The sequence below is a fragment of the Anolis sagrei genome, chromosome 7 (genome assembly GCF_037176765.1).
Source record: "Anolis sagrei isolate rAnoSag1 chromosome 7, rAnoSag1.mat, whole genome shotgun sequence".
Taxonomy (NCBI): Eukaryota; Metazoa; Chordata; class Lepidosauria; order Squamata; family Dactyloidae; genus Anolis; species Anolis sagrei.
Genome location: NC_090027.1, coordinates 19,802,998 through 19,828,840, shown reverse-complemented (window position 1 = coordinate 19,828,840; position 25,843 = coordinate 19,802,998). Strand labels below are relative to the sequence as shown.

At 41.9% G+C, this 25,843-nt stretch overlaps 1 protein-coding gene across 1 annotated transcript; it reads left to right on the top strand.

Moving 5' to 3' along the window:
- The first annotated feature begins 13,761 nt into the window (after window positions 1-13,761).
- Window positions 13,762-25,621, top strand: LOC137097525 (BPTI/Kunitz domain-containing protein-like). The gene is made up of 5 exons (XM_067470853.1): window positions 13,762-13,825; window positions 15,828-16,013; window positions 19,542-19,721; window positions 24,237-24,410; window positions 25,605-25,621. Exons 1-5 carry the CDS (start codon window positions 13,762-13,764, stop codon window positions 25,619-25,621), a joined length of 621 nt encoding a protein of 206 aa, XP_067326954.1.
- Window positions 25,622-25,843: the final 222 nt, after the last annotated feature.

The window sequence follows — 25,843 nt, the reverse complement described above, 5'->3', positions numbered from 1 at the left end:
GGCTTAGGGAACTGGGCATGTTTAGCCTGAAGAAGAGAAGGCTGAGAGGAGATATGATAGCCATGTATAAATATGTGAGAGGAAGCCACAGGGAGGAGGGAGCAAGCTTGTTTTCTGCTTCCTTGGAGACTAGGACGCGGAACAATGGCTTCAAACTACAAGAGAGGAGATTCCATCTGAACATTAGGAAGAACTTCCTGACTGTGAGAGCCGTTCAGCAGTAGAACTCTCTGCCCCGGAGTGTGGTGGAGGCTCCTTCTTTGGAAGCTTTTAAGCAGGGACTGGATGGCCATTTGTCAGGGGTGATTTGAATGCAATATTCCTGCTTCTTGGCAGAATGGGGTTGGACTGGATGGCCCATGAGGTCTCTTCCAACTCTTTGATTCTATAATTCTATGATTCTATAGGAATAACAAATTCTATCTTCCAACATACAACAGGCATGTTCTGTATTTCTTTCTAGGAGCAGCATACAGCTTACAGCTTACATTCATCAATCAAGTGGCCTACTTTGACCTGTCATGAGGCTCCTTACTTAGAAGTTAGACACTGGGCTCGGTACCAGTCTCTGTATAGATAACATGCCCCCTTCCTGGAATGTTCAGCCCCACTCTTGCTGTGCCTGGACAGCAGCTTGCTTGTCCTGTCAGCTTGGATTTCTGATACAGAGAGAGCCTGATTTTTCTATACATTTCAGTGCTTGTAAAGTACATACAATTTATACATAAATCAATATCTATATTTCCAATATCTCCTCATCAATCCAACCATGTTTTATAAGGCCAACTGGCTAATCAATAATTGTTGCATTTGTAAACACTTGCTCAAACAACCATGTTGTCTCTGAAACTTTAATAGGGAATGAGCTGATCTGATCTCCCTAGGGAGTTCAGATCGGGCGTTCTATAGCTGAGGGGGCACCACTGAGAAGGCCCTGTCTCTCGTCCCCGCCAGACGTATTTATTTATTACTTATTTCTGGTACTTTTACCCCGCCCTTCTCAACCCCAGAAGGGGGACTCAGGGCAGCTTACAGAAAAGGCAGAATTCAATGCCTATACAAATTACACATAATATACAAAAACATAATTAAAACAGTTATCACAATTAAAACAGTCAACAGCCAGTACATAACACATCATATAAAACATCATATAAAAGTCATTCTTATAATCAGCGTTTCGTTATTCCAGAGTTCCATAGATCCAATCCGTTAATCATTTCCTAGTCATCATCGAAGTTCTTTCTTTATCTGCCCGCTTGTCCAAATGCCTGGTCCCAGATCCATGTTTTTAGTTTTTTCCTAAAAGAAAGGAGCGATGTTGCAGATCTAATTTCCCTGGGGAGTGAATTCCACAGGTGGGGGGGCCACCACCGAGAAGGCCCTGCTCCTCGTCCCCGCCAATCTCACTTGTGATAGAGGTGGTGTCGAGAGCAGGACCTCCCCAGAGGATCTTAGGCTCCGGGGTGGGACGTAGAGGGAGATCCGTTCGGACAGATACACTGGGCCGGAACCGTATAGGGTTTTGTAGGTCAAAATCAGCACCTTGAATTGTGCTCGGAACTGGATCGGCAGCCAGTGGAGCTGACACAACAGGGGGGTGGTATGCTCCCTGTATGACGCCCCGGTGAGTAGTCTGGCTGCCTCCCGCTGGACTAGATGAAGTTTCCGAGCAGTCTTCAAAGGCAACCCCACGTAGAGTGCGTTGCAGTAATCTAATTGGGATGTAACAAGAGCATGAACCACCGTGGCCAGATCTGACTTCCCAAGGTACGGGCACAGCTGGCGCACTTGTGACGAAGGCGGGACCGAGAGTAGGGCTTCCCCAGATAATCTCAAAGTCCTCAATGGCTCATAAGGGGAGATACGTTCAGACAGGTAAGTTGGGCCATAACCGTTTAGGGCTTTATAGGCCATTTTGAATTGGGCCCGGTAGCAAACCAGCAGCCAGTGTTGCTGGCACAAAAAGGGGGGTGGTATGCTCCCTGAGAGCCACTCCTGTTAGCAACCTGGCTGCTGTTCATTGGACTAGTTGAAGCTTCCAGACCGTCTTCAAAGGCAACCCCACGTAGAGTGCGTTGCAGTAGTCTATACGGGATGTAACCAGAGTGTGGACTATCGTGGCCAAGTAAGGCTTCCCAAGGTATGGGCACAGCTGGCGCACAAGTTTTAACTGTGCAAATGCTCTCCAGGTCATAAGACATTTTATTAGCCACTGATAATGTAGGGCTGCATGTAAAAAAGGATGAACGTGATTTTCCTGCTTCTTGGTAGGAGTTGGACTGGATGGCCCACAAGGTCTCTTCCAACTCTATGATTCTATGATTCTAGGGTTGTTGTTGTTCATTCGTTCAGTTGTCTCCGACTCTTCGTGACCTCATGGACCAGCCCACACCAGAGCTTCCTGTTGGCCATCACCACCCCAGCTCCTTCAAGGTCAGTCCAGTCACTTCAAGGATGCCATCCATCCATCTTGCCCTTGGTCGCCCCCTCTTCCTTTTACCTTCCACTTTCCCCAGCATAATTGTCTTCTCTAGGCTTTGCTGTCTCCTCATGATGTGGCCAAAGTACTTCAGCTTTGCCTCTAGTATCCTTCCCTCCAATGAGCAGTCGGGCTTTATTTCCTGGAGGATGGACTGGTTGGATCTTCTTGCAGTCCAAGGCACTCTCAGAACTTTCCTCCAACACCACAGTTCAAAAGCATCTATCTTCCTTCGCTCAGCCTTCCCTAAGGTCCAGCTCTCACATCCGTAGGGTTGTCATACATCAATATTAACCCCAGGGCACCTAATAGGTACACAATCTAATGACATCTTTGAATAACTAACTTAGAGCAGGATGTTCAGTTGATTTATAGGATTCCAGTGTGTCTTTGCCAATGAACTCATTGTTCTGGTTTTCATTTCCTCTTGAAACAATTTATAAAGGGCTTAGGTTCGCACCAAGGACTCAAATCCAGCAACCATGGTGAAAGCTGGTTCCTTCGTCTTCTCCATCCTCATTGTAGGAGTCTTCCTCACATTATTGTCCGATCTGCTGGGCATTCCTGGACAGGCTGAGGGCGGTAAGAGCTTCATTCTTGATCCTTGTTTATAATTATGGGTTTTGTCATTGTGGTAGTAATTAATTAATTAATATCTCGCCAATAGGACGACCTTCGAAATGTTTACTCTCTAAGGATCCTGGAACTGGCAACAAAAAAATAAATGTCTTCTACTTCAATCCAAAGACCAATCACTGTGAGCCATTCATCTATCGTGGTTCTGGAGGCAATGGAAATAGATTCCTGAATAAAAAAGCTTGCAAAACTGAATGTCAAGTCAAAGTAAGTAGAAAGAAATTGTACTGATTGCCAAAACTTTTATATCTGCAGCCATATAATAGCTTATTTCCAATTGGGACGAGAGTTATCCTGTTGGCAGAAGTGAGATGCAATAATGTTGGAAGCCAACGTAGACCAACCTCGAACATTGATCTATCCTTCAGCTCAGTAGGGACTACCTTAGACTGAGAAACTGTAAATATCCAGATCCTTTTTGTTATCTCCCTATATGTTTCACAGTTGTCCATGATGGTTGCAGGATTTGTAGGCCCTAAACATTCTTGGAGCTCCTGTTGTCCATTGCGGAAATATGCTGGCTGACCTCTCAAGCCCTACTAGATGTAACCAGTAGAGACAAGGAGAAAGGGTTGCAGTCAGACACAATATTTGGAGGGATCATGAATTCCTTTGCTTTGATGGATAAATGATATTTCATTTCATTTGGAGGACTCATGGATTCCTTTGTTTCGATGGGTTAGATCAGGGGTCCTCAAACTTTATAAACAGAGGGCCAGGTCACAGTCCCTCAAACTGTTGGAGGGTCAGATTATAATTTGAAAAAAACATGAATGAATTCCTATGCACACTGCATATATCTTATTTGTAGTGCAAAAAACACTTAAAACATTACAATAATTAAAATGAAGAGCAATTTTAACAAATATAAAGTTATTAGTATTTCAATGGGAAGTGTGGGCCTGCTTTTGGCTGATGAGATGGGATTGTAGTTGTTGTTGTTGTTGTGTGCTTTCAAGTCATTTCAGACTTAGGTTGACCTGAGTGAGGGCCGGGTAAATAACCTCGGAGGGACGAGAGAGAGGGCCTTTTCGGTGGTGGCCCCTCGACTCTGGAACTCACTCCCTAAAGACATCAGACAGGCTCCAACTCTGGCAGTCTTCAGGAGGAGCTTGAAGACATGGCTGTTCCAGTGTGCCTTCCCGGAATAATGATCCCATAGCACTTTGTCCTCCAAAGCACTTTACATTTCTTTAGGTCTGCTCGTATGCCCTTCCACAAACACCAGTATCACCTTTTCGTCCATGTCCCAGCATTATTTCCAATTTTAACTCTACATTTGGCCTTCCCACTGTTTTTAATTATGTGTTGTTTTACTGATAATGTTGTATATTTTATTGTCTATGTTTTTATTTTAATTGATTGTACTGTTATTATTGCTTGTATTGTTGTGTTTGGGTTCGGCCTCATATAAGCCGCACCGAGTCCCTTGGGGAGATGGTAGCGGGGTACAAATAAAGTGTTGTTATTATTATTTATTATTATCTGTCCCCCGGGCCTTAGTTTGAGGACCCCTGGGTTAGATAATATTTCATTTCATTTGGAGGACTCATGAATTCCTTTGCTTTAATGGGTTAGATGATATTTCATTCCAGTAGCTAATATTCATTAAGAAAAATGAATATTAGCTACTGGAATGAAATATCATCTGACCCATGAAAGAATTGACTGAGGGCGCTTCCAGAATGCCCAGAAATGGAGGTGAAAATGAGTTAAAATAACGTGTTTTTGCCCGCATTGGAGTCTCCACCTCCCATCCCAAACCTCGGATTTTCCTCCTCAGTGGGCTAGATGTTATCCCAATTGTAATCCGGATAGCAGTCAGCCATCTCTCAGCCCCAAATTTGGCCCTAAAACTTACCTGAAGCAGCTGCCAGAAACGGAGTCTGCATGTAAAGTTATCCTGGCACGCGAATCCCTACCCCTCTTCTCCTCATGTGCCATTTTAGCATGCAAGCAAGCGGTGTTCCTGGCGGACACTTTCAGGTAAGTTTTAGGGCCTAAATTTGGAGTTTGAGGGGAGGGGTGGGATTGGGCCCATGAATCGTGTGACACGTTTCATGGGACCAATCCACATAGGACCCACACTTGGTAAGACCCGGATTTTACCCTAAAATCCAGATCTTACCAGGTGTTTAATGAATTTGGAACCCTAGTTTGTTCCAAATTAATTTGTTTTTTCTGCAGACATCATTTGGATGCCTCCAGCAAAAACCTAGATCCATCCCACTTTTTGGACCTGTCTGGATGACCCTTAGTTTAGCACTGGGATAGCAGAATCCCATACATGTTGTTGTTCATTCGTTCAGTCGCTTCCGACTCTCCATGACCTCGTGGACCAGCCCACGCCAGAGCTCCCTGACAGCTGTCATCATACCCAGCTCATTCAAGGTCAATCCAGTCACTTCAAGGATGCCATCCATCCATCTTGCCCTTGGTCGGCCCCTCTTCCTTTTTCCTTCCATTTTACCCAGCATCATTGTCTTCTCTAAGCTTTCCTGTCTCCTCATGATGTGGCCAAAGTACTTCAACTTCGTCTCTAATATCCTTCCCTCCAATGAGCAGTTGGGCTTTATTTCCTGAAGTATGGACTGGTTGGATCTTCTTACAGTCCAAGACACATCCCATACAATCAATCAATCAATCAATCAATCAATGATTTATTACGGTCAATGACCAACACAACATAGAATGCGGCACAGGTGCCCATGGAAAGGGAATCGCAGTTCCTTCACATTTTCATTACATCCCATACATATTTTCCCCAAAATAAGTCCCAGTGAGTTTAATGGAGATTACTATCAGGTAAATCAATTCGGGATTGCAGGGTTTTTTCTTTTTCTTTTTACAGTTGAGGAGAAAGTTGTTTTTCTTATCTTGGTTTCTTTCTTTAACGGCTACAGGAGTTTAGAACATTGTAATACCATTGTTCCCATGTGACAGTGTCTCTCTCTATTCTTTCCACAGTAGGACAACTAGACCTATCATGCAGAAGAGAGGCTGGAACATTTACAGATCTCTTAACATGTCACTGGTTCTTACAAAATAAAGGCACTTGGATAAAAATCTGATACTTTCCAGACTACTATGCAAATCTTGGTGAAAATCTTTGCATGCTCTTCAATAAACTCTTCTCTTCTTCCTGCATATGATGTTTTTTTAATTTCCTGAGCTGTATTTACCTAAATAACTAATGAGAGAATTAAATATGAACAGAAAAAACAAAACAAAACAAATTGCCATAGGAGTCCCCTGTAGCAATCTCAGTGAAGTTTCTCAAACACTCTGCAATAAACTGGGGGTTATTCTTCTGCATTTTGCACGATTTCTTGCAAAAAGAAGTCAAGAAAACACTTGAAAAAGACAATTCATTAAACTTAGCAAGGAGGTCTGAGGGCTTTTGGGTAATACCAGAAAACTTCAGCCAAAGCGTTCGGACCAAGAACCAATTTCTCTCCTAAGGAGTAGACTCAGATTGGAACAGTGAATTTGGCAATAACCAATAAACTTCAGTCCATCACTTCCAGAATCATTTTCTAAAAATGTATTGTCAAAGACTTTCATGGCTGGAATCACTGGGTTGTTGTAGGTTTTTCGGGCTATATGGCCATGTTCTAGAAGCATTTTCTCCTGACGTTTCACCTGCATCTATGGCAAGCATCCTCAGAGGTTGTGAGGTCTCACAACCTCTGAGGATGCTTGTCATAGATGCAGGCGGAATGTCAGGAGAGAATGCCTCTAGAACATGGCCATATAGCTTGAAAAACCCACAACCCATTTTTAAAAAAAAATTAGAATATTTTAAAAAATATCCAACCAGACACCTGCTCAGTGCAGTTCTAGGGGAGATACAGTGCATTTCCAGGCAACAATAAGGAAATTTAACTACTACTATAATACAAATATTATCTTAGCTGATATAAAATGTGACCACTAACAACAGTTATGATGGAATGAAGAACACCCTTATGTCACCTGGGAGATATACTCAGTTGTGTATTATTCACTAACTGCATATGGTCTGAATGTGTTTGTGTGGATCTTCTGTGTGGAGAAGGATTATGTGGCTGGGAAGTCATACTCAAGAAGAGCAAAGTGGCCAGACCACCTCACATAAATACAGTCTAGTGATATCATCATCATCATCATCATCATCATCATCATCATCACTTTATTTCTTAATTAGTCGCTCTCCATCAAAGTGCTCCGAGCGACTTACAATTTAAAATAGCTTATACACAATATAAAACATTCAATATAAAAACATTCAACATAAAAACATTCAGCAGTGACTATGGCAAAATTTGATCCGATTACTTAAATGCACAACCAAACAGCCAAGTCTTGAGCGCCTTTACAAAAGGTCGCAACTCCAACATTGCTCTAATATATGGAGGCAATGAGTTCCACAGAATTGGAGCATAGATCGAAAAAGCTCTACGCCTTGTAGCTTCCAAATGTGCCTCCCTGGGACCCGGTATGTATAGGAGATTTTCCTGGGTGGATCGAGGTGACCACTGATGGGGAAAAGGAATGAGGCGGTCCCTAAGATATAAAGGTCCTTGGCCATTTTGAGCTCTAAATGTCAGGATCAGTATCTTGTAAGAGATCCGATGTTCTATTGGTAGCCAATGCAGTTGTTGCAGAATCAGTGTAATATGGGATCTTATAGATGATCCCGCTAGCAGCCTGGCTGCTGCATTTTGGACCATCCGAATCTTCTGGGTCGTTGACTTCGGAAGGCCGGCATATAAGGCGTTGCAATAGTCCAACCTCGTGGTGACTGTTGCGTGGATTACCGTTGCCAATGCTTCTACCGAAAGGTAGGATGCCAATTTCCTTGCCGGTCGAAGATGAAAAAAGACCTTCTTACTTATGGCAGTGATCTGGGCCTCTATCGTCAGCGATGAGTCCAACACAACCCCAAGGCTTTTAACAGTGGCAGACTGAACCAGAGCTTCCCCATCGAAATCAGGCAGAGACTGGGTTAATTCTGGCCGCTGGCCAGGCCAGAGTATCTGAGTTTTTGCAGGATTGACTTTTAGTCTGCTTGCTCGTAGTCAAGTCATCACTGCTTCCAAGCACAGCTTAAAGTTCTCAGCAGGCATGTAGCCGGGGGGGGGGGGGGCTTGAGGGGCTTCATCCCCCCCTCCCGAAATTCTCATGGTGGTTCGCGAAAAGGCCTTACTGGTGCATTATTTAAACTGTTATGTTTATTCATATCATGATCTGATCACCATACTCAATATATCCCATATGCATGGGGGTATTGGGGTAATGATACAAAAGGTTTGCTAGGCTAGACCCTCTTTCACTCAGACTCAGCCCTCCCCGAAACTCAGCCCCCCCGAAACCCCCCTGAAAAAAATTCAGCCCCCCCCCCCCCCGAAATGAAATCCTGGCTACGGGCCTGGTTCTCAGGAATCACGATTGTCCCAGGTTCGAGACACAAGAGTAGCTGGGTATCATCTGCATACTGGTAGCACTCTATGCCAAAGCTCTGCACAGTCCAGCAAGTGGTCGGATGTAGATGTTAAATAACAGGGGCGAGAGGATAGCACCCTGGGGAACTCCACAGCAAAGGCAGGAGCTCTCAGAGCTTTGGCCTGACCACTCCACCCTCTGTCTCCGGTCCTGGAGGAATGAATTGAACCATTTCAGGGCTAAACCTAGGTGAACTACATCCAATATAAGGCAAAGGGTCTCAGGTTGTCCTCAAATTTTCAGTCCAGATAGCACAAAGGAAGAAGTTCGAAAAACACAATGAGCAGTTATGTTGATGAAATAGTTCAATGGGTGATATTTCCTTGCAACAAAAAGATCTGTAAGGCTAAAGAACAAAATGAGTTCAGACTTGCCAGAGAGATTAAAAACAATAAAAAGGGTTTTTTTTAATTATGTCCATAAAAAAGGGTGAACAAGAAAATTGTAGGACCTTTGAATGGAGAAAATGGTGAAATGCCTTCTCACAAAAATAAGTTTTCATCCTGAGCAATACAGAATGGATGAAGTAATGGGGGAAGAGCAACCCAAAATAGGGAAAGAAGTAGTTCAGGTATACCTGGCCAATTTAAATGAATTCTCTAGGGACAGGTGAACTACATCGAAGAGTATTGAAGGAACCAGCAGAAGGGATTTTAGAACCACTGACAATATTCTTTGAGAATTTTTTGAGAAGTTCCAGGAAACTGGAGGAGGGCAAATGTTGTCCCTATCTTCAAGAAGGGAAAAAAGGAGGACACAAACAATTACTGTCCAGTCAGCCTAACATCAATAATAGGCTTGGGCGATCCAGTTCGTTAATTTCGTAATTCGTTATTAATTCGTATTTAAATTAGCTTACGATCCAATATCGAACCATGCAGGAATAGTGCGAGGAGTAATTAAGAATCGAAACATTTTTTCCAATTTTCGTAATTATTTCGTAATTATTTCATAATTATTTTCATATGTCTGGTGCAAGTTTTACAATCTCGCATTTACCCCACTTTGCTCTGCTGCTTTCCTCCTCTTTCCTCATGCTTCTTCTTGCCTCACTCTAATATACAATACTATAATATAATATATAATATAATAATATTATAATAATATATATTATATTATATTATATTATATTATATTATATTATTATATTATATTATAATAATACTATTATATTATAGTATTGTATATATTATATTATAATTGTATAATATAATATAATATATATTATATTATAATATAATAATAATAATATAATAATGTAATATAATATAATATAATATAAGAATATAATATACAATAATATATAAGAATATTATAATAATATTATAATATATATATATATATATATATATATATATATAATATAATAATAATATAATATAATATACAATAATATAATATACAATAATATAATATAATATAATAATATAATAATAATATAATATAATATAGTTGTTGTTTGTTTTATCACACCAACAGTCAACAACAGAGGGAGAGGGAAGCTTCAGAAGTTCCCCCTGTCCCATTTGGAGGTTTTTTTTAGCATATTTTGCAATCGCGTCTGCCATTAACGAATCAATTCGTAATTTACGAAATTTTGGAAATGTTGAAATTTTGAAATCTTAAATTTCGGAAGTCCTCAGAATTTAGAAACGCTAGCGCACCCTAGAAACGAAACGAGTTTAGAACCAATTTTTTTCTTGATCGCCCAAGCCTAATCAATAATACTAGGGAAGATTCTGGAAAAGATCATTTTGGAAGCAGTCATCAATCACTTAGAAAGGGATGGTGTCATCACTAAAAGTCAACATGGATTTCTCAAAAACAAGTCATACCAGACTAATCTTATATCTTTTTTTTTTTTTGATAGAGTTGCAAGCTTGGTAGATGCAGAGAATGCTGTGGTTGTAGCATATCTTGATTTCAGGAAGACTTCTGAAAAGGTCCTCCATGACCTTCTTGCAAATAAACTAGTCAAATGTGGGCTAGGCAATGCTATTATTAGGTGGATTTGTAATTGGTAAAGCAACCAGACCCAAAGAGTGCTGCTCATCTGGAAAGAAGTGACTAGTGCGGCAGGATTTGGTCCTGTGTCCAGGACTATTCAACATCTTTATTAGGTTCTTGTGGGTTTTTTCGGGCTATAGGGCCATGTTCTAGAGGCATTTCTCCTGACGTTTCACCTACATCTATGGCAAGCATCCTCAGAGGTAGTGAGGTCTGTTGGAATTAGGACAATGGGTTTATATATCTGTGGAATGGCTGGGGTGGGGCAAAGAGCTCTTCTCTGCGAGAGCTAGGTGTGAATGTTTCAACTGACCACCTTCATTAGCATTTGAAGGCCTGGCTGAGCCTGTGAAGATCTTTTGTTGAGAGGTGTTAAGATGTGCCTGGTTGTTTCCTCTCTGCTGTTTTGCTGTTGTAATTTTAGAGTTTTTTAATACTGGTAGCCAGATTTTGTTCATTTTCATGGTCTCTTCCTTTCTGTTGAAATTGTCCACATGCTTGTGGATTTCAATGGCTTCTCTGTGTAGTCTGACATGGTGGTTGTTGGTGTGGTCCAACATTTCTGTGTTCTCAAATAATATGCTGTGTCCAGGCTGGTTCATCAGGTGCTCTGCTATGGCTGACTTCTCTGGTTGAAGTAATCTTCAAGTAGAGGAATTTGCATCACAAATTATGATGCCTGCATCAATGCCTGATCATAGGAAATAATCTCTTCCTACTTGCATCCAGGTGGTACTGGAGCTTTATGGCTACAATTTAGCCCTAGTTTGAGTGGAATAGATCTTATTTTTGAACAGGAGTTACTCTGAAGTAACCTGTAAGGGATCATGGTCTTAGGGTGCGGGATCCCTTTTCGAAGAAATCCACAGAGTCCTATAGGTTCATGTAATACCCCATTTATTCATAGACAGCACTTCTGCAAGTGCTTGCACGACTGCCGCACTTCTCCTCGGCTTTTTGCAAACCTTTATACTCGGGTAATACAAGGGGTTTTGGGTCATAGAAAGTACTCTCTTTCCAGACCCCCTCCCTTGACCTTTTGATGGAAAGTACCTTCTTGCACCTGCAGACTTTGCGCTTAACCACAAGCTAACTTCCTATGTAAGCTCGAACTTTGTATGACCTCTACATGTCACCTCTTGTTTTTAAAACATTTTCCTCGGCACTGCTCCTTTTCTACAGGGAGGGGGTACATTTCTTATGTTTCTTTACTAAAGGCTTTAGCTATTGCTAATTTCACTCAAATCCCCTTGCTTAGCTATTGCTAATTTCACTCAAAGACTCTTTCAAACCCACCAATTCGAGGGAGGGGGAGCAAAAAAAAGGGGGCAAAAATGTAATGGTTTATGGATGTATATAAAGTAAGTTTATTTCGATGGATTAGATCAGTAGTTCTCAACCTTCCTAATGCCGCGACCCCTTAATACAGTTCCTCATGTTGTGGTGACCCCCAACTATAACCCTAACATTATGAATCGCCATGTAAATAATGATCTGCAGGATGTATTTACATTTACTGGAGCAAATTTGGCACAAATACTCGGTACGCCCAAATTTGAATACTGGTGGGGTGGGTGGGGGATTTATTTTGTCATTTGGGAGTTGTAGTTGCTGGGATTTATAGTTAACATGTAAACAAAGAGCATTCTGAACCCCACCAACAATGGAATTGAACCAAAGTTGGCACAGAGAACTCCCATGATCAACAGAAAATACTGGAAGGATTTGGTGGGCATTGACCTTGAGTTTGGGAGTTGTAGTTCGCCTACATCCAGAAAGCACTGTGGGCTCAAACAATGATGGATCTGGACCAAACTTGGAACGGATACTCAATATGTTCAAATGCGAACACTGGTGGGGTTTGTGGAAAATAGACGTTGACATTTGGGAGTTGTCAGTACTGGGATTTATAGTTCACCTACAATCAAGGAGCGTTCTGAACCCCACCAATGATAGAATTGGGCCAAACTTCCCACACAGAACCCCCATGACCAACAGAAAATACTGTGTTTTCTGGTGGTCTTTGGCGACCCCTCTGACACCCCTTCGTGACCCCCTCAGGGGTCCCAACCCCCAGGTTGAGAAACACTGGATTAGATGGATACCATTACAATAAAAACATTTAAGAAAAAGTAAAGCCAACAATTCCAGAATGTCCTTACTTGTTGACTAATTGTTCTGCCTGGATGAATGCCCTTCTGTATTTCCCTTTCTCTATATTAAAATAATTTTGTTCCATGCTGGACATTCTCATAAAACAGCTAGCATGCTGTACAATCATATTGTTTTCCCCATCCTCCTTATGGGATTGCTTGTCCCCTGGTTTGGACCACTGTATGCTGATTGCCACAGTCCAGGTAAGAGCACCATCTTTGTTAGCTTGAGAGCCCTTGTCTCCCATTTGCCCCATTGCAAAATAGGTGGGAATGGAAGGGAAAGGGGAAAACTGGATATTGTGTCTGGTTCGTGACAAAAATTTGTTGCCATGTGTCATTCAGGTCTGACCAAATCCTCTTACCCCGTTTTTTCCCCATGTTTCTTGTTGACATCTATCAAAATGTACAATGGATATTTTGCCTGACCAAAGCCACAAATACAAAGCAGCTAAGATTTAACTTGCAATACTTTGGCTAAGGACACAAAGTTCTGGAAGTGTCCATCAATCTGAGAGAAAAAAGCTGTAGTTTCATAGGGTCTTTTTGGAAAATGTATTCCTCTTGGTTGCATTTGGTGCATTTTGCTTGGCCGAAGATGATTTTGTAGATTTTGCAGTATGGCCAACTGCCTCTGAATATGTTTCCTATTCTTTAATAGATTAACAACACAAATATGTCCTTGTCCACCTTCCGAAAAGAACTAAAAACGTGGATGTTCCACTGTGCCTTCGACTAGATCAGTGTTTCTCAACCTGGGGGTCAGGACCCCTGGAGGGGTCACAAGGGGGTGTCAGAGGGGTCACCAAAGACCATCAGAAAACACAGTATTTTATGTTGGTCATGGGGTTTCTGTGTTGGAAGTTTGGCCCAATTCAATCATTGGTAGGGTTCAGAATGATCTTTGATTGTAGGTGAACTATAAGTCCTAGCAACTACAACTCCCAAAGGTCAAGGTCTATTTCCTCCCAACTCCATCAGTGTTCACATTTGGACATAATGAGAATTAGAGCCAAGTTTAGTCCAGATCCATCATTGTTTGAGTCCGCAGTGCTCTCTGGATGTAGGTGAACTACAACTCCAAAATTCAAGGTCAATGCCCACCAAAACCTTCCAGTATTTTCTATTGGTCATGGCAGTTCTGTGTGCCAGTTTGGTGCAATTCCATTGTTTGTGGAGTGCAGAATGCTCTTTGAGTGCAGGCGAACTATAAATCCCAGCAACTACAACCCCCAAAGGATAAAATCAATACTCTCCTCCAATCCCACCAGTATTCAAATTTGGGTGTATTGTGCCAAATTTGGTCCAGTGAATGAAAATACATCCTGCATATCAGATATTTACATGACGATTCATAACAGTAGCAAAATTAGAGTTATGAAGTAGCAACAAAACTAATTTTATAACATGAGGAAGTGTATTAAAAGGTCGTGGCATTAGGAAGGTTGAGAACCACTGGACTACATAGTTCCCCCAAAAATTCTGGCTCCCAGTTTGATCCATAATTAGATCTTGCACATTACCACTGTTCCCTTTTAGAGACAGAGTGCTCTCCTTACTCGACGCTCCCAGGTCCTAATCTTGTCATATGCCTTTAGGACTTATCAACCTATCCTTGACAAGTGATTTGCACCAGTCACCCATTCAAACTCAGAACTGTGCAATACTCACACCATTGAAAGTCGTTAGATGTTTGCTATGTATTGTATTCTGTGGTTGTTTTATATTGTTGAAATGTTTTTATTAATTTTGTTTTTATATTTTAACTATGTTGAACCTCAGGTTTGCCTTTGGGGAGATGGAGGCGGGGTACAAAAACAAAGTTATTGTTGTTGTTATTATTATTGTTGTTGTTGTTGTTGTTGTTGTTGTTATTTGAAATACACCAAAATGAGTCCACAGCAGACAAGATCACTCTGCTGGTTGTTGTATTGGCTCACACGTTGGACCCAAGTATCTAGGACTGTGTAATGTATCAGCGAATAATGCGTGCAGATCCCAGTAGGGTGGCCTTCTGCAGCTGGCAGATGGTAATTTTGTCAGTGCCGATTGTGTTTAAGTGCAGGCCAAGGTCTTTAGGCACTGCACTGGACCACCTTGACTGGCTTGTGCCAGAGTCTTTGCAGTTTGATCTTTAAATCCTCATATCATGCCAGCTTTTCCAGTTGTTTCTCTTCAATCCTGCTCTCACCTGGGATTGCAACATCGACAATCCATACTTTGTTTTTTAACACGAGCGTGAGGTCAGGAGTATTGTGCTCCAAAACTCTGTCTGTCTGAATTTGGAAGTCCCAGAGTAGCTTGGCATGTTCATTCTCTTTAACTTTTTCTGGCTTGTGATCCCACCAGTTCTTTGTCACAGGCAAATGGTATTTGTGGTACAAGTTCCAGTGAATCATCTGAGCAACGGTGTTGTGTCTTTGCTTGTAGTCTGTCTGCACGATCTTCTTGCAGCAGCTCAGTATGTGATCTATTGTTTCATCTGCTTCCTTGCAGAGTATTATGATTATTATGATTATTATATTATATTAAAGTTAAGCCCATGTCTGGGGCCTCAGCTGGAAATTTTGGTTTATAACGTCGATCCTTTGTAAATATGATCCCTAGAACATTGACCAGATGCTAGCATTGAGCAGCTGGAAAAGAGCATCCCAAGGGTGCATCTGGATTGTAAAATTAACGTAGTTTGGCACCATTTTCCTTTTTCTCCTTTCTAGAGGAGTTTGCTTATTCTTTGAAACTTCAAAAGAAGTTGGGCATTGCAGAGCATCAGTTCAGCTTTTAAAAATAAGCAACACCAGCTTTTCATTTCCAACATATACTTGGAATCAAATACTATCTATACATGATTTTACCTATTTTTTTTGAAGATCAGCACTAAAAGGGTCTCTTAACTTTTTGGCCAAATACTCCCTCATCTCTGTAATCCAACACTGTGTTCATTATTCTGAGCCCATTTATTCATACCCCACAGCCTTCCTTTTTCCTTCCCGTTTGTCATAATATTCTTGGATATTTTTTTCCGGACAAAATCGATGTAAATTTTTTTTCTCCCTTCTTTCTAGGTCCTGTTTCTTACCCTCCAAAGTGCAAACTGAGCCAAGAAAGTGGACCTTGCATGGCAAAATTTGAACAGTTTTACTTTGACACAAGAAGTAAGCGATGCCAGTCTTTCACTTATTCTGGCTGCGGAGGCAATGAGAATAGGTTCGTAACCATGCTGGACTGTCTTCTCAGCTGTGAAAACATGGGTAAGAAAAATAACTGACTTTTCTGCAACCTGGGTGACCAATTTTGTAGTGTTGATCTTTTTTTCACATAATTCATACTCTACTCCAGCTCTAGCAATGCTAGCCCTACCCATGTAATAGAAAAAGACATCGGTTTGTATTGGGATGGGCAGTCTTTTTGATGAGGGAAGAAATTGAGGTAAGATTTCCCTTTATCATAAGTACTTTTTAAAACATTAAATAGGTTCTTTTATTCTGCTTTTAGTGAGACTGGTTGCATTAGGCACTTTCAGAGAAATAAGTAGACACAGACTCCAGTACTGAGTTTTATAATAATTATATTGGTTGCATAGACAAAGGGGGATATTGAATCAACATTTACACATACACTCTAACATGCAATCATTCATTCATCATTAAGCATTCTTACCATTCTTTTTGCTGAAGATGATCAGCTTCTTGAGAGCAGGCAGCTGTTCATGATGGTGTTCAGAAATAGTGTTCAGTGACACCAGGCCCGTAGCCAGGATTTCGTTTGGGGGGGGGGGGGGGGCTAAAAAATTTTCAGGGGGGGTTTCGGGGGGGGGGCTGAGTTTCGGGGGGGGCTGAGTCTGAGCGAAAGAGGGTCTAGCCTAGCAAACCTTTTGTATCATTACCCGAATACCCCCATGCATATGGGATATATTGAGTATAGTGATCAGATCATGATATGACTAAACATAACAGTTTAAACAATGCACCAGTAAGGCCTTTTCGCGAACCACCATGAGAATTTCGGGGGGGGGGGGGGGTGAAGCCCCCCGAGCCCCCCCCCCCCCGGCTACATGCCTGTCTGACACACTCTTTCTGAGAGAGAGGGGTCCTTTTATGTAGTATTTTCTGTTCATGTGGTTCTGAAGTTGTAAATTACTGACAGACATATCTCATCAGTTACTGGACAGATGTTGATTTTGTTTAATTGGTTTTCATAGAATCATAGAATCAAAGAGTTGGAAGAGACCTCATGGGCCATCCAGTCCAACCCCTTGCCAAGAAGCAGGAATATTGCATTCAAATCACCCCTGACAGATGGCCATCCAGCCTCTGTTTAAAAGCTTCCAAAGAAGGAGCCTCCACCACACTCCAGGGCAGAGAGTTCCACTGCTGAACTGCTCTCACAGTCAGGAAGTTCTTCCTCATGTTTAGATGGAATCTCCTTTCTTGTAGTTTGAAGCCATTGTTCCGCGTCCTAGTCTCCAGGGAAGCAGAAAACAAGCTTGCTCCCTCCTCCCTGTGGCTTCCTCTCACATATTTATACATGGCTATCATATCAGGAGAAGGACTTAGTCTTCTTTTCTTCAGGCTAAACATGCCCAGCTCCTTGAGCCGTTCCTCATAGGGCTTGTTCTCCAGACCCTTGATCATTTTAGTCGCCCTCCTCTGGACACATTCCAGCTTGTCAATATCTCTCTTGAATTGTGGTGCCCAGAATTGGACACAATATTCCAGGTGTGGTCTAACCAAAGAGGGGTAGCATGACTTCCCTAGATCTAGACACTATGCTCCTACTGAGGCAGGCCAAAATCCCATTGGCTTTTTTGCCGCCACATCACATTGTTGGCTCATGTTTAACTTGCTGTCCACGAGGACTCCAAGATCTTTTTCACACGTACTGCTCTCAAGCCAGGCGTCCCCCATTCTGTATCTTTGCATTTTGTTTTTCTTCCTAAGTGGAGTATTTCCTTATCAAGGAGCCTTGTAAACATTTCTGTAAGGAGCCACGGTGTTGATTTCCTTACTTAAAAGAACCATTGTCTTTGGCAATGTAAACAAGTTGTTTTTCCACCCAGAGTTCATCAGGTCAGCAATGTCAACAGTTAATCATTTCTCTCAAGTCTCATCAGCAGTTTTTAATTACAGTCCATGTGTTCTTCATCTTTTTCTTGTAGTTTTCCAGGCCTCATTCCTTAGAATGGTATCTTCAGCCCAATTGGGCCATATTTGTATGCCTTTCATACAATGACATTCAAACTATACAGCATATTTTATCATGACACCTTCACTACTTTTAAGAAAGTCTCACAGGGTTATTGCCTGTGCTTGGGTCCAGAGCTGCTCGTGTTCAAACTGTTGTCCTGAAAAGAGGTCTTCTCTCAGTGTGCCATCTCTGATGTTTCCCAGTCAAGGCACACAGATATAAGGGATCGATTTTATTGCTTCTTTGATCAAGGAAGGATGTCAGGGGAGAAAGGGAATTGCAGATCTGACATTCTTTTCCTATCATGGCTATCAGTATTTAATGGTCTTAGGAACAAAGCAAGGCTTTGTTCCTATTTTCTCATTGGTTTGGTGTACATTCATGGTTGTCATGTTTTACAGTTGTGATTTGTGGGTGGGTATGATGGGAAGCAGTAATCTGCAAATCCCAAACCCAATGCGGAACACTGAACAGGCAGCAACAAGTCTAGACAGTACCTAATGCACGAACGTATACCAACACCTTGCCTTCTGCAAAGATTCCCCATTTCAGAGCCCACTTTTATTACACATCATCATCATCAGAAGATGAGCTGACCACCACCCCATGATTATCCCTCACAGCTGCTCCCAACTCTTCACATGAAGTCCCATGCCCATCCCTCCATCTTCTCAATTTCCTGTCAAGACTTAGATCCCCCCAAGACTCAGCTGGATTCCCCGATTGCCACTCTTCACTTCCAGAGAATCCCATAAATGTATCACAAACAGCTTGCACTTCCTTTACCTTAGTCCAATCCACAGTGTCATCCCCGTTTTCTCCACTCTGTGACCCACCATCCCCAGAAAAACCCTCAAATGATTCCTTTTCTGTAGGTGTTGTAAGTATATCCCGGATCATCTTCCTTTGTCGCTCCTCATCTGATTCCTGCTCCCGAGTAACCCCTTTTGTTCCCCTATTCCCATCCATTGTATCTCCCTCCTCTCCTTCACTCATTGACCCTTCATCCCCAGAGAACCCCTCAAATGAGTCCTCATCTGTAGGTGCCATAAGTATATCCCGGATCCTTTTCCTCTGTTGTTCCTCATCAGACTCCTGCTCACGAGTAACCCTTTTCCCCCTTCTGGCACCCATACTACTGCTTGCAATGTTACTTACAGGCTCTACTACAACACCTTAATACAGTTCCTCATGTTGTGGTGACCCTCAACCATCACACATATACATATACACATATATACACATATATACACACACATGCATATACACAAGCACATACATACCCACACATAAACACAGAAAAACATAAATATATACACATGTATACACACACACACACATATATATACACACAAAACACACATATATACACATATACAGAAATATATATATACACACATAAACACACACATATATACACAAAACACATATACACAGACTAGGCCGTAGCAATGCATGGCAGGGGATGGCTAGTTTACTGGAAAATGGTACAAGCCCTTGCAACGTGACATTACGTATAATGCGTTCATATCTTGTATCAGTCTTGACTTTTCTTTTTCTTTTTCCCTTTTCCTGCCCCTGCACTCCTCCAGACCGTTTGCCAAGAATATGTTCGCTGCCTAAATCTGACGGATTGTGCTATGAATTAGTTCTTCGGTATTACTACAACACTGAAAGAAGGCGGTGTTTGCCATTTGTTTATAAAGGCTGCCTAGGCAATATGAATAACTTTAAGACTCTGGAAGAATGCAAGCAGAAATGTCATCAATATGGTAAGAATGAAGTGATTTTCCATATTCTTTCCAGAACAAGAAAATAACTCTTCCTTTTCTCTTGAAAAAAGAGCTTTTCCAGGTGAAGCAAATGGTTCATGAGGTTGTAGTAGTCCTTGAAAACCCCCAAAACAACATTCTTTTATCTTGGATGGGCAGTTCCTTTTGAAGTGTTGTGTTTCTCTCATCCAGTTAAGTTCTTTTTTCAAAAAAACAAACAAAATCCAAGACATACTGGAACTTATCCTTCAGTCTGTAGGGTTTGAGTATGTTTTGAGTATTTTTATTTGAAATTGGGTGGCCGGGAAGGATTGGGGATTCTGTTAGTGTATTGCACCTACTGCTGCTCAACAGTCTCCCTTTTTGAGTTGGGGTGGTTCCACACAGACAACGAAACCCAGTTTGAAGCCATCTTGGGGGTATTTACAAAACATTGGGGCATCTACAAACTGTACACCCCCAATGGGCACTGCAACTTACATCCAGCCAGAAACACCATAGTAAAAAAAAAACTCACCAAAATTCTGAAATGAGCCATAAAATCCACTGTGACTGGTCAGTGGCTGAACCCAAGACCAAAATCCGGAGTGCTTGTGAGGACAGGGCGAGCACTGAGACATTTGGGAGTAGAAGCTGGTTGCTGAAAGATAAATAAACAACTCCCCCCTGGAGAGAAAACTACAGTGTTCCCACGGAAACATTTGCTTTCTGCCCCTTTGTTGCTTTACTCTATCTTGCTCTAGTTCTGATTCCTATTGTACAGGTTACTTCCTATCAGTGCATGTTGCCAGAAGAGGTAAAGTGGGGGACGACGACTGCTTTTGGATTGATCCACACTATGTACATCTTTATGATCATTCCTCCAACCTTCAACTGATTTATGGGGTGCCTGTGTAGGCACTCCACCGGAAACCAATTATCTTTAATCCACATCCTAACTTGGTTGAAATGGCCCTGTATGACCAGCCTTAGCTTGAGTTCGTGATCTTGGGGATGGTAGAGGATGCTCTGTGGCTTGTAATGTTTGATGGAATTTGCAATCTGTGATGCTGAGACTAACATATCAAGACTGATTCCAGACTTCATGTCCACCATATCAACCATGGGTCTCTTCCAACTGGCAACTAGCACTGCTCATGTTACTGGGTATGATCTAGTCCTTGTTTTGTGTACAACACATAGTGATCATTATCTGGGAATGGGGGAGCTTCTTGTTGTTCTGCTGTGATGGAGAAAACACTTTTTGGTCAGATTTAGCCCTGTTTTGACTGAGTACTTCTGGGTGTTAGCAATTCATTACAATGGTCTACACCATGGAGCTTATAGATCTAGATTAATATTATTATTATTTGAATAACAAAAAGATTAGTACACAGCAAACAAGGTGACCTAGATCTATAAGCTCCATCAACTGGCTATTGTATAGACTACTGCAACGCTCTCTACGTGGGGTTGCCTTTGAAGACGGCTCGGAAGCTCCAATTGGTCCAACGTGCGGCAGCCATGATTCTAACAGGAGCAGCATGCAGGGAGCATACAACCCCCCTGTCGCACCAGCTCCACTGGCTACCAATTTGCTACCGGGCACAATTCAAAGTGCTGGCGTTGGCCTATAAAGCCCTAAACGGTTCCGGCCCAAGTTACCTATCCGATTGCATTTCTGCCTATGAACCCACTAGGACTTTGAGATTGTCCGGGGAGGCCCTGCTCTCGATCCCACCTGCAACACAGGCACGGTTGGCAGGGACGAGAGATAGGGCCTTCTCGGTGGTGGCCCCTCGGCTGTGGAACACCTTTCCCATGGACATCAGATCGGCCCCATTACTAATGGTATTCCGGAGGAAAGTGAAAACCTGGTTATTTGAACAGGCGTTTGAATAGATAGTGCAATGAATATAGGAATGGAACAATGGATGACGAATTTGGATCATGTTTTTAGTTATGAGACGCCATTGAATGGTTATTGTTGTTAACTGTATAATGTGTTTATGATGTTAATTGTTTTAAATATCGTGTTGTTGTTGCACTGAATTTTTGCTGTTCCTGTTGTTAACCGCTGTGAGTCTCCTAAGGGCTGAGAACAGCGATATGCAAATAAAGTAAATAAATAAATAAATAAATAAATATTTGATCAGACACTTCCCAAGTGTCTAGGTCTGTGTGATGTATCAGCTAATTATGTGTGCAGATCCCAGTAGGGTGGCCTTTTGCAGCTGACAGATGATAATTTTGTCAGCGCCAACTGTGTTTAAGTGCAGGCCAAGGTCTTTAGGCACTGCACCCAGTGTGCTGATCACCACTGGGACCACCTTTACTGGCTTGCGCGAATCTTTGCAGTTCAGTCTTTAAATCCTCGTATTGTGTCAGCTTTTCTAGTTGATTCTCTTCAATCCTGCTGTCGCCTGGGAGTGCAACATCAATTATCCATACTTGGATGATGATGATGATGACCCCATTTTATCTCCCCAAAGGGAACTCAAAGTGGCTTGACATAAAAGCATTAGCACAGAATTTAAAATATACATATAAACAAAAATGAAAAGAGACTGAAACACAAACAGCACAAAAAATTCAGTTGAAATCCATCAAAACATATCCAAAGTTAAAGCCACAGCCTCCCCTGACTAGCTCTTAAACACTTTTTTCTTTAAAAGCCTGCCGGGATAAAAAGGTTTTAGCCTGCCGCTGGAAGGACAGCAGGGAGGGGGCCTGTTCTGACTTCCCTGGGAAGAAGGGAGTTCCAAAAGTCAAGGGGGAGCCACTGAGAAGGATGGCCCATTCTCTCATTCCCACCAACCAAGCTTGAGATGGAGGTGGGACCGAGAGAAGGGCCTCTCCTGATGATCTCAGGGCCAGGGAAAGTTCATACAAGGGGAGACATATAGGGCTTTAAAGGTCATGAATTTTGCCTGGTATTCATGATGGAATTTCTTGCTTCTTGGCAGGTTACCATGTCAAGGCCTTGGTTAATCTCTGGAGTGATGAGATCAACCTGGACCTTCCTAGTCAATTAAAATGGCCAGAGAAGACCTGGCTGAATGGGGAGATAAAGTGCTTAATGCCTCACTACAAAAAGGCAGGCTCCCAACATGCCTGGAAGTGGCCGTAGTAAGAATTTGTTTGAAAAACCTTATCCTGGGTAGTCCAATTTTTGGGAAAGTTACTAGAGCTTCTCAACTCCAGGGGTTCCTGCATAAGTTAAATTGCTTAGATCCATTTCAGTCTGGTTTCAAACATGTTTATGGGACAGAGAAAGTTTTAATTGCCTCACTGAATGACCTATATAAAGAGAACTGAACAGGGAAGTTTATCCATGTTGGTTCTCCTGGACCTCTCAGCAGTTTTTCATACTATGGTTGTCTTCTTGTCAACTCTCTGGGATGGGTTTGGCGGTACAGTGGCTCCATTCTTCCTTAGAGGTGGTCCCAGGTCTTCCTGTCTGGCTCCTTGACCATTACCCTGTGGAGTCCTTTGGGGTTGGCAGAACCAACAACTACAAAGGGAGCTATTTGTTATTTACAAAATTTTGTACAGCTGGCCTTTGTAATATATTTTTGCTGTTACACATCTCTATGTATGAAGAATGCTGTATTATGGTGTTTACAATATTCTAGACTACTGCAACGCTCTCTACGTAGGGTTGCTTTTGAAGACGGCTCGGAAGCTTCAACTAGTCCAACGCTCGGCAGCCATGATTCTAACAGGAGCGGAACGCAGGGAGCATACAACCCCCCTGTTGCGCCAACTCCACTGGCTACCGATTTGCTACCGGGCTCAATTCAAAGTGCTGGTGTTGGCCTTTAAAGCCCTAAACGGTTCCGGCCCAAGCTACCTATTCGACCGCATCTCTGCCTATGAACCCATTAGGACTTTGAGATCTTCCAACGAGGCCCTGCTCTCGATCCCGCTTGACTCACAGGCATGGCTGGCAGGGACGAGAGATAGGGCCTTCTCGGTGGTGGCCCCTCGGCTGTGTAACGCCCTTCCCACGGATATTAGACTAGCTCCATCATTAATGGTATTCCGCAAAAAAGTGAAAACCTGGTTGTTTGAGCAGGCGTTCGAATAGTCAGTGCAATGAGTGTAATGAACATAGGAATGGAGCAATGGATAACGGATCTGGATCATGTTTTTTAGTGACGAGACGCTAGTGAATGGCTATTGTTGTTAATTGTATATTATTGTATAATGTGTTATGATGTTAACTGTTTTTTATACCGTTTTATTGTAGCATTGAATTTTTGCTGTTCTTGTTAACCGCTGTGAGTCGCCTAAGGGCTGAGAACAGCGGTATACAAATAAAGTAAATAAAGTAAATAAATAAATATACTAAACTGTTATCTCCTTGGGTGACAGGTAACACACTCATTCCACCATCAATGTTCTCTGCTAATTGCATTTAAATATAAATTATAGTGATACAGGTAACTGAGCCTGTCCCTGTTATGTGTTGTCATATCTAATAGAAATATTTTCATTTGTTTTTCCTCTGTCTTCAAACACTATCTACCCAAGCAACTTGGCCCGAAGCATGTACGTTGCAAAAAGACAACGGCTCGTGCACTGGGTCCATTACACGTTTTTACTTCGACGTAAACAGCAAGAAGTGTATGCCGTTCATATATGGTGGTTGTCAGGGCAACAAAAACAACTTTGAAAGTGAGAATGAATGCAATTATATATGCACAGGTAAAACTCTTCTTTAGGTCCTTCCCCAAAGATTAGAATACAGATGTCTTTCTCTTTTCCATAACCCACTTTTTGACAACCCTCTCTCTTGTCCTTTTTCAATTATACTCAGAACCCATTTCTCCAACGCATGGTATCTTCTTTCACCAGAGTTGAATCTCTGCCCTCTCCTTTGCCTCCTGTTTTGTTCATTGAGTAAACTACTTGTACAGCTTGAACTAGGCAATTGAAAGAAGCCAAAGACTCAGAGGAAAGTGGGAGAAGAGGGAGAAACTGGGACATGTTAAATGCAGTTGAGAAAGCGGGACAGCAGTAGACTAACCGGAATTGTTCTTGATAAACCTGGGAAAGCTGGAAGGTATGCTCTTCCAGGGAGAGTAGCTTTCTCTTGCATTTTGCACAATTTCCCTCCTGAGATTTCATGTCAACAATCCTGCAATTGGCTCGGTCAATGCTCAGAATTTAAATTAAATCAAAACAAAACAAGCAAAGCGGGACTCAGTATGATAGAATGGCACAGGAATTTGTCAATGTTTCCATTTTTGGTTTTTATGCCCAATTCCACAATGCAATCCCTGTAATTTACAAAGGTAATACTTCTAAAATCCAATTTCATTGATCTGGACTTTATTTCTTTTGGACCAAAAAAATAGTCAGTTTCTCCTGTACTGATCTCCTATGGGTGTCTTCTAAAAGAGATTTCTAATATGTAAAATTGAGGAATATATTCTATGCTCTTTACAGTAATACCCCTAGGAGCCACAGTGGCGCAATGGGTTAAACCCTTGTGCTGGCTGCACTGCTAACTTGAAGGTTGGCGGTTTAAATCCATGAGACAGGGTGAGCTCACATCTGTCAACTCCAGTTTCCCATGTGGGGACATGAGAGAAGCCTCCCACAGGATGGTAAAACATCTGGGTGTCCCTGGGCAACGTCCTTGCAGATAGCCAGTTCTCTCACACCAGAAGCCACTTGCAGTTTCTTCAAAAAAATCTGAAGAAAACAGCACTCTCTAACTTGACGCCTTCCAAAAGTTTTGGGCAAATTACAAAAAAAGTAATATCCCTCAAAAATAATTCCTTCATTATATAAAAACAAGAGCTGATAATTAATAACTTGTAACTAGTTACTGCTAAACTGAGTCTTTGTTCCATCTTCTCATATTGTGATCAATTCTCTCATTTTTTTTTTCAGATTTTAAGAAGTTCTGAGCCACTTCCACTTCCAGTGCATAAAGAGGCCTTTGGGAACTTTAGTAGATTGAGTTGGAGTATCCATCATGCTTTTCGCTTCGAATTCAGAAATACGTTCTCCAATAAACATGTCTGTTCTGCAGAATCTGTGGAGTCTTCTTCCTGAGTATAACTGATCCTTAACTGTTTAATTTCTAAAGTTGATAAATGGTAGACCATGCATAGGGTGCATTGTTGCGA